This window comes from Mus caroli, chromosome 14 (genome assembly GCF_900094665.2).
Source record: "Mus caroli chromosome 14, CAROLI_EIJ_v1.1, whole genome shotgun sequence".
NCBI lineage: Eukaryota > Metazoa > Chordata > Mammalia > Rodentia > Muridae > Mus > Mus caroli.
Genome location: NC_034583.1, coordinates 39,231,585 through 39,241,228, shown reverse-complemented (window position 1 = coordinate 39,241,228; position 9,644 = coordinate 39,231,585). Strand labels below are relative to the sequence as shown.

Below are 9,644 nucleotides of genomic sequence, written 5' to 3'. Positions count from 1 at the left end.
GCCAGCCTGGTCTACAGAGTGAGTTCCAGGACAGCCAGGGCTACACAGAGAAACCTTGTCTCAAAAAACCCACCAAAAAAAAAAAAAAAAAAAAAGAGTTGCCATCTTCTCAAACCCTTTAAGTAAATGACACCTACCCAGAAGGCTGGGGTTCCTAGCTTGCCATTCAGTAAACATAAGACCTGCGCCTCAGTTTTATTTGTCTAAGGAAGAGGCAATGGTGTAATCTTAGTTAGGGTCTCCATTGCTGTGAAGAGACACCATGACCGAGGCAACTCATATAAAGGACAACATTTGGTTGGGGGCTGGGTTACAGGTTCAGCGATTCGGCCCATTATCATCCAGGTGAGAACATGGCAGCATCCAGACAGGCATGGTGCAGGAGGAGCTGAGAGTTTTACATCTTAATCTGAAGGCTGCTATCAGAATACTGACATCCAGGCAGCTAGGACTAGGGTATCAAAGCCTATGCCCACAGTGACACACTATTCCAACAAGGCTATACCTCCTAATAGTGCTACTCCCTGGGCCAAGTGTATTCAAACCACCACAAACAGCCCTCACCCTGCACTCATGACAATGAAAGCATATGACACACACCAAAACACAGAGTAGAGGATGTTACCATTCACTCTGTAACATCCCGACAAAAAGTGACATAAGATCAAGTACTGATTATGAGATAGTCCATGTGATAGCCCAACTTGGATTCAACTGTGTAACTTACAAAATCTTCTTAATTAAGATAGTCTTTATTTCAAAACCATCCAACAGATAGGTTGTTGGGGTCACCCTTGTACCTGTTTGCGTTGGGTTTCACTGTGCCCATGATTGTGATCAGCATGCGGGGCATGACTCCTCCAGGCAAGGGCAGGTCATAGGGCACCGTCTGGGACACACAAGCATTCCAGGGTCAGTAAGGCACTATGCTCTCTTGGGGAATGTAAAGTACATTGCAAACATTGGTACAATGCAGTGACCAACACAGAACCCTGTGTAGATTCTGAGACCACCTTGTCCAGGGCCTAAAGAAGTGGAAGATAGAGAGTGCTCCCTATGTACACAAAAGTTAATTGAGAAATTAACAAATTAACGACCAAATGTTCTTGGACCATCAGTTGGGCCCATTTCAACCCATAATTCATTCAGACAGACTCATTTTTTTTAACATTTTAAGCTAGATGATGGTTGACCAACAATCTTTTCATGCACAGGGTCCCTGGGTCCTTTGACACATGACATACAGCACTGTAATTCAGCTCTCTAAGGAAAGGTTTGTGTCAACTGGGGCTTCTGTGCTTGCAGGTCACCAACAAAATGCTTTGCACATGAGTCTGTGTTGAATGAGCACTTCTACAGTTCATTCCACAAGTGTTGAGCAAAGTGCTTAAGGTATGGTAGACATCCCCAGAGCGCTGTCCCTGCCTCTCATCTCTCCTTTATGAAGTTTCCTCCTAGGTTCTGCTGTCTCCCAAACTCCCATCTCTCACTCTGATCTGCATTTGACCCTATATATACTTCCTGGAGTTGCTCCCAGTGGGTGGGTAAACTGGAAGGCTCCTTGCATGGGTATGAGATGGAGGAGTCTCCCCTACCCCATCATTTTCCTTTTCTGCATCCCTGGTTTGAGCTAAAGCTCTCAGTATTTACTGGGGTTATAAGAATAAGCCACCGAACTCAGTGTTTATTAATAATACAGCTTTGCCTCATGGTGTAATTGTTTTTTTAAACAGGATCTCTATGTAGACCAGATTGGCCTCATATTTACAAAGATAGTTCTGCCTCTGTTTCCTAAAGGTGTGCACCACTCATTATTACTACAATCTTAACTTGATTTATATTAAAGCACCTTTATCAATGTCTTATCATAACAAGTCACAGGATAAACTCAATATGAACACATTCCTTTTCCCACTTGACTAATTACACCCCTGTGGTTGGCCCTTAAGACATGGCTCTAAGCAGCAAGCTTAAATCCCCCCCTCCCCAATGTCCCCTCCACTTGTACAGCAAGCCCATGAAACAACTTCCTTCTTACCAGTGGTCCAGCGGGGACACCATAAGGGCCAGCAGCAGGATAGCCTCCAGGAGCACTGGGGTAGGCCCCAGGTGCCCCAGGTTGCCCTGGGAAGGCTCCAGGGGCAGTTGAGCCAGGATAAGCTCCAGGGGCAGTTGGGCCAGGATAAGCTCCAGGGGCAGTTGGGCCGGGGTAGGCACTAGGAGGAGCCTGTCCTGGGTAGGCCCCTGGAGGAGCCTGTCCTGGGTAGGCTCCTGGAGGAGCCTGTCCTGGGTAGGCCCCAGGATAGGCAGCCCCTGGGTAGCCCCCTGCCCCAGGCTGGTTCCCCCATGCACCTGGATATCCTTGAGGGTTTGGGTTTCCAGAGCCAGCTAAGGCATCATTAAGCTATAAAGAAAGACAAACAATTAGAGGATGGGACTCCTTCACTACACAGAACTCAGTGGGCTACAGGCATTCGTGATCTAAGAAGCTGGGACATGGGAGAAGATTCACACTCTTCCCTCGCCTATTGTGCTGTTTTGAGTTTGATCCTCTTCTGTCTGGTATTGTGTTTTATTCTGGCCTCTCATCATCGCAGATCAGGGTGGGTTAAGCTCTTCTAGCTTACACCAGGAACTGGCTGGTTATAAACACATGCTTTCTAACCGACATGAGAAACAGCTGCAGGTGTTGGCATGAGCAGACCATGCCATTGGTCCTGCTGCTTCCAGGAGGGACATCCCTGCTGCAGAGGCCACACCTCTCCCTGGAATCTGCTGCTGGAAAAGCAAGTCTACCATTAACAGGCCGAGGGTCAGGAGGAGGGTCAAAGGGAAAGCTCGGTGGTAGAAATGAAACCTTCTAACCCATGCGAGTGTGTATGGGGCTAAGGAAAAAGACATGAAATACTTACCGAAAAGCTGTCTGCCATTTTCCTAAGAGAGAAAAGCCAAAGGGGGTTATTGGTATTCGAGCCTAAAACAATTTACAACCTTCATGAGATGAAACATCCTAAATAGTTCATGGGCAATTCCAGTCAGTGTACAATCATTTTGCCTAAGTCAATGATGCTGGACTGTAAAAACATCTGCGGACAGGCACAGATACATTACAGCTAAATTCCAAACCCACTTAGGTTGTGAAGTCAGACTTTGATGTCAGGAGCTTGTGTTCTGAAGCCAGAGAGCAAAAGACCTTGAGGGCCAAGGAGTAGGTCGAGAATGTCCTGCCTCTTCTCTCGGTGAAAGATGGTACAAGGTACGGCTTCTCTCGGCTACCTGCTTCCCTGAGTTTCTCCTTGCAAGGATTCATGGGAAGTATAGCCCTCTTCCCAGCCACAGCACTTCCGGGACATGAGAGGAAAGCTATCTGTTGGTTCCTACTGAGATCTCAAAGACAGCTGGCATGGCTGCTGCTGCCTGGTTATTTAGTCTCCCCTGGCACACCTGATGCCTGCTCTGAGCCATCACTTTCCACACAATGACTGGGCCCACAGACCAGCAAGGGGCATGAGATGTATGAGCACAAAGAGTAGGGTCAGTGCTGCCTGCCTCTACTGGGACATTCAAATCTGAGAGCTTGCTGGTGAGCTGGGAAGCGCATCCTGACCTTGAACTTATCCTCCTGCCTTAGCATCTCAAGTGTTGGCTATGGTGCCTGCATTATTTTGGTTTTTTTGTTTTTTAAGGTACTCGATATTCCAAATACAACAGCAGTAAATCAGCCAAACCAAGGTGAGTTGGGCGGCAATGTGAACAGAAGCAACTGCATTCAAGATACTGCCAAACAGGTTTGCCTTACACAAAGCTGTCTCAGGACTGGTTTGCAGACATACCCTGTTTCCCTCTGGCTTTTGCTCCTGTGCCACACCTATAAAACCACAAGAGGCTTGGAACCTGCCCCACTTTTCAACAGATCCCTCAGAAGGTAGCAGAGAGCAGCTCTGGTTTGGAATCTTTTCTTTCTTAGGGTGCTGGGGATTAAATTAACAGCATCGGCATATTTGGCAAACAGTCTAGCACTAGGTAATTCAAGCAGCCATGGGAGGGTAGCTTTGGACCGGGGTGGGGGTGGGGGCCGGTGGGGCTGGTGGGGGGGTTGGATCAGAGCTCAGAATGACTACATCATTTTGCTACCGTGAGAATTACCTGGACCTGGAAGTAATCAGACTCTTCTAACTTCATCTGCCCACCGGTGATGTTTTACTCAATTTCCCCAAGAACTAACATGGTTAGGTGAGCGTAGTGTGGCGTGCCTGTGAGCTCAGCATGCTATAGCATGGGAACTCCCATGAGGTTGAGGTAAGCCTGAACCACACAAAAGCTCCAGGGTCTCAATCTGGCCTGGAGCACTTACAACAGTCCCCCTTCCTCAGCCTCCCAATGGCTGGGATCAAAGGCAAGAGCCACAGTTCCTGGCTTCAGAATTTCCTTAAGAAAATAAAACCTAGGCTGGGCAAAATGGCACCCAGCACTCAGAAGGCAGGGGCAGGCAGATCTCTGTTAGTTTGAGGCCAGCTCTGATCTATAGAGCAAGTTCCAGACCAGCCAGCGCTATGTAGTGAGAGCCTGTTAGGAAATAGGTTTGAGGTTCAGAGTGGGCAGAGAACTTAGCACTTCTGAGTAACCTTTTCGCACCCCTTCAGCAACATCTCTGGCTTCAAGCCATTAGATGCCAGTGGCACAGTACCCTATAACTTATGACAACCCCAAATGTTTTCAAACATGGGCAAATCGCTAAGGCCAAAACCACATATGGTTGAAAACTACCAATCCAGGCTGTTAATGTCTATCCTTAGATAAATGCACATACAAGGGGCCATAAAACCAACAAAGAGTTTCAGCCCTTCAAAGTAGCAAAGTTTACAAGGAAGGATGCTCACCGCCTGCCACCTCAGGTCTAGGGAGGCTGAGGCAAGAGGAGCAGAAATGTGGAGCCTGTCTAAGCTGCACAGGCAGACTCTTTCAAAAACAAGAGCAATCTGTTGCTGGGAGTGGTGCTGCACACCTCTAATCCTAGCACTCAAAAGGCTGAGGCAGGAGGATTGAGTTTACCATTAACCTATGCTACATAGCAAGACTGTCTCCAAAAACTAACCAACGAACGCTGCTCCCTAAAGACATCCCCTCCTAAGTATGCTACAGTTTTAAGAGACTGGCCCATTTTTCCAATCTGACCCAATGAAACCCTAGAGGCAGCAGACTTCACTGTGACGCACGTGGGTCTTGGATGACACTTTGGACAGCTCTGTGACACATTCCACGGGATGTCGGGATAGTGACACCCTCCTAGCACTTGTAGAGTGATTTCCAGCTCCCAAAGAACTTTCACGGAGCTGTTTTTGATTTTGTTAGCAATCTGGTGACACTGGCTGGAGAAAACATTCCCATTGTGAAGTGAGGAATCCGAGAGCTGATTCGGTGGCCAGGAGCCATCTCACTGGCATCTTGGGGACAAGGTTCCCAAGTTTCCTGACTCCTAATTCAGGTTTGTCCTATACTAGTTTAAAAGTGTACATTTTTTGATGTTTTAAAATAGACTCCTTTGAAATTTTTAGTTACTTCCCTGAAAAATTCTCTGGCTTGTTCATCCAGAACTACATAGCATGCTGAAATAGTAAACAGATTTAAAAATAAAATAGAGCTTTAGCCAGAACACTAACTCGGTGAATCATTCAACACACAGGCTGCTGAGTACAGAATGCTTTTGTGCACAGTCACATTGTTAAGAAAAACCACATTTTAACCTATAAATTGTGGTTTTCCAAAAAAAGTATTCATTGTTTTTAGCTGTTGTTTTTTATTGTATTTACTTCTTAAACATAGATTTTTTTTTAATTGAGGTGTATGTACTATGAATGTATATGTGTCTATTGCAGTGAAGATTTAGACCTTGGCTAGGCAAATAGGCATCTGAATCATAAATAAGACTCACCTAGGACACGAGCTCACTGGCAGGAAGTAAGAAGTTCGCTTATATATTTTAAGACAGGTCTTGTTCTTTGGCCCAGTTTGGCTTAGAATTCTAAATGTAGCCTATGCTGGCCTTGAACCTGAGGTTCTCTGGGTTCTGCCTCCTGAATGTTGGAATGACAGGCACTTACGCCCGCACCCACCTAAGGAACAGTTCTTTGGAAAGCATCTGATCATATTCAGGACGCAGAGGCAGGAGGGTGTCATATAGATCCAGGCCTGCCTGATGTACGGAGTTCCAGCCAGGGCTGCCTGTGAGACCCCATCTCCAAAAATGATGGACACATGCTTTTGATCCAGTGAACTATCTCATTGATTGAGAACCCTTGAATAGACCCAACCTACGGAAAAATGATAAATTTTTCCAGCCAACCCTCAAGCAATTCTCTACCTCTTCTGCTTTGTGTACAATTTAGTGAGCCATCCATTAAACACTTCTTAGCTTAAGCCTGGAAGACCTCATCCATGTCCTCCCCAGAAGATGGAGTAAGTACAGATTTTAAACCAAACTCCTAAACATTCTGAATTTAGGAAGCTAGTCTCCATCACAGATAAATATGACTGTCTCAGGGGAAAAGGCTAGTGTAAAGATGGTTGGTCCACATCTGTAATCCCAGTACTCAGGAAACCATGGGAGAAAGAGTAGCATAGGTTCAAGGCCAGCCTGAACTCTGTACTGAGTATGAGGCCAACCAAGGTTATATTGTAAGACCCTATCTCAAGAAACAAGCAAAACAAAGCAAAAATGATCAGTGACCAAGAAGGAGACAATTACTAGGTGTGGTTGTACTGGCCTGGAAAATCACAAGTTCTAAACCAGCCCTGTCTGGACAAAAAAAAAAAAAACTACCATTCTTTCAGATGGGCACTGCCTCCCCACCACCGCCACCAAAGACTATTGTTGCAGACAAGCAATGTTTTTGTTATTAAACTTCAAGTTTTATGGAAACAGTTGGGGGTGGTAGTTTACACTGTTAGCCCCTGCACTTGGGAGACTGAGACAGGATTGAATATTGAAAGCCAGCCTGGGCTACATAGTAAGTTTCCAGTCCTGCCTAGGCTGCAGGGGCAGCCTGTCTCCCTGGGATGGTTTGTATATGCTCAGTCAGGGAGTGGCACTAACTGAAGGTGTGGCCCTGTTGGAGTAGGTGTGTCACTGTGGGTGTGGGCTTTAAGACCCTCATCCTGGCTGCCTGGAAGCCAGTCTTCCACTAGCAGCCTTCAGATGAAGATGGAGACCTCTCAGCTCCTCCTGCACCCGGGATGCTGCTATGCTCCTGCCTTGAGGATTATTGACTGAAGCTGTGACCCTGTGAGCCAGCCCCGCCCCAATTAAATGTTGTCCTTATAAGAGCTGCCTTGGTCATGGTGTCTGTTCACAGCAGTAAAACCCTAACTAAGACACTCCCCCTGCCCCCAAAGTAAATAAATAAAAATATGGAACTATAAACTTGAAGCAAACATCTTGGAATTTCAGAAAGTGGTAGTTTTTACACACTGATTTCTGTTCTTAGCCGGATCACTAAGTCCAAATGTTCTCATTATCCAGAAACCCTGCTCCCCGGGGGTCGCTTTATAAATATTCCAATTGCTTCAAATAGGAATCACTTGCTTCCCTGCTAGGGTTAACCAGAATCCTAAACCTCTGTCTTAACTCCCCCCCCCCCCTGCCCCAACTCATTCCGGTCCCATCATCGATTCCCTGCAATAGTGCTTGAGTAACATAATTCAGAATAAATGCTACCTTTGAAAGCCTCCCGCTAAGGGTCTGCACTCTGAGGCCAACACGGCCACACCCAAGACTTCCTCCACCCAGATCTAGAGGTTATTGCACAAATATCCACACTGGTCACGGATGAGTCACTTGGCTTACAAAAAAAATGTTAGAGGTTACAGTAGTTCTTCATCCCGACACATGCGCATTAGGGCTTGGGCAGCACTGTCCTGTGTGGTCAAGCACGCAGCGGGTGGCTGTAGCCTCTACCTCCGCTGAACCTGGCGGAACTCACTGGCACCACACAGCAAGATCTCTAGTGGAAGGCTTCCACGTGCACCAAAGGAGCCTGCTGGAATTCCTCCAGGAGTCAGGAATCCTGGGAGATGTCTTTTGAGTCTCCAAACTCCCACCCCCACCCCCAGCGTGCCAGAAGAGGCACCTGATCCCTATGGCCAAGCTAGGGAACAGCTACAAGGTGGATCTCCGTAGGTTGTGGCTCACTCTAACGCAGGGCTTCGAAGGAGTGCCCAGGGCCCGCTGGCATCCCGCCATCCCAAAGAGACTGTAGGTCGTGACTAACTTTCTCCGAGAGTTACCCGCAGGAGAGCCAAGGCGGTAGACCAGCGCCTGGGACCCTGAAGGTCACCTCCGTCCATCTCCCGGGAGCCCAGCCCTTTCTTGGCGCACTGAGCAGCACCGGTCCCCGCGCCGCGCCGCTCACCTGGGTAGTGCTCTGTGCGCCGCTCACCTGATTAGTGCTCCACCCGCCGCTCCGCTAGCTGTCAGAGCCGGGCGGTGGCTCGGCTGCTTCTAGTACTCTTTTCCCCGGGCCCGCCCTCCCGGGGCGGGGCAGCATCTCTCGCCCTACAGGCGCCTGGCTGGACCGCGCCCCACGGACCCCGGAGTTTCCCCACGGTGGAATGGAACACGCCCGCCAGCCTGTGCCCCTCACCTGTGCCCCGCAGTGGGCCCTAACCGACCGCACCCAGACTCTCAGACTCACCCAATTCCCTTGTCTGAAGCTGCCTTTCAGGGTCTCATCCTGCCCCCAATTCCTTCACCTGAAGCTTTCCCCAGAAATGGCAGTGACTTTGAGTGTGAGGGAAGGGAGGAGCAGGTGTCCCTGACAAGTCTGAGATGTAAGAGGTGGCCCTGAGCTGGGCATGGTGGCGTATGCTTTTAATCCCAGCACTTGGGAGGCAGAGGCAGGTGGATTTCTGAGTTCGAGGCCAGCCTGGTCTACAAAGTGAGTTCCAGGACAGCCAGGGTAATACAGAGAAACCCTGTCTCGAAAAACCAAAAAAAAAAAAAAAGAGGTGGCCCTGTTTGCATTCACTCCTGCTCTGGATTTTGCTGGGCTGGGTAAACCCAATGTGGTACATAGTAGGTTCTCGGTGGGTATTTGTTGGTTGATTGATTGATGAATGAATAAATGTGGACGAATGAATTAATGAATGAAGTAGTATGAATGTGTGAATTGATTCCTAGGAAGATGTTTTCTCAAAGATTGGAGGAGAGTACAGCCCGGGCAAGGGCCAGTTAAATCAAGAAGACAGGGCGTAGCTCTGTCTATATGAAAATCGTTACAAGGAACAGCCGCTTTTGCAAGAGGCTGATAACCAGTTTGGAACCATTTCTATAGATTAAAAACTTGAGGGATGAGGTTAAGGATATTCAAGATAATTTTCCCCCAGTTTCAGATACATCAGCTAATATCCACCAAACGCTTATGCACCCCACTCTGTGCCTAGGGCTTTACATACATTTATGGAGTTGGCATTATTTTAATCCTATTAGGTCCAAAGCAGCCCCCCAGAATGCCAGTGCTGGTCCTAAACAGAAGGACTCTGGCTGCACAAACAGAAGCTTGTAGGTGGTTTCTGTTGACCAGGAATCTCCCTTAGTCTGCCCCCAATGTCAACTACCTCAGGCAAGGGCATCTACTTCCAGGTCAATC

The 9,644-nt window shown here is 47.9% G+C and overlaps 1 protein-coding gene across 2 annotated transcripts in view; it reads right to left on the bottom strand.

Moving 5' to 3' along the window:
* Positions 1–8,528, bottom strand: part of Lgals3 (galectin 3) — an 11,820-nt gene extending 3,292 nt beyond the window's left edge. Inside the window, exons 1-4 of one of the 2 annotated variants that reach the window (XM_021182127.2) lie at positions 8,409–8,528; positions 2,913–2,934; positions 2,039–2,404; positions 801–889 (exon numbers count right to left, since the gene is read on the bottom strand). In XM_021182127.2, the coding sequence (XP_021037786.1) occupies positions 801–889; positions 2,039–2,404; positions 2,913–2,930 (473 nt within the window). In that variant the 5' untranslated portion in view covers positions 2,931–2,934; positions 8,409–8,528. The remainder of the gene's footprint in view (positions 1–800; positions 890–2,038; positions 2,405–2,912; positions 2,935–8,408) is intronic. The other variant, XM_021182128.2, reaches the window with a different exon arrangement.
* Positions 8,529–9,644: the final 1,116 nt, after the last annotated feature.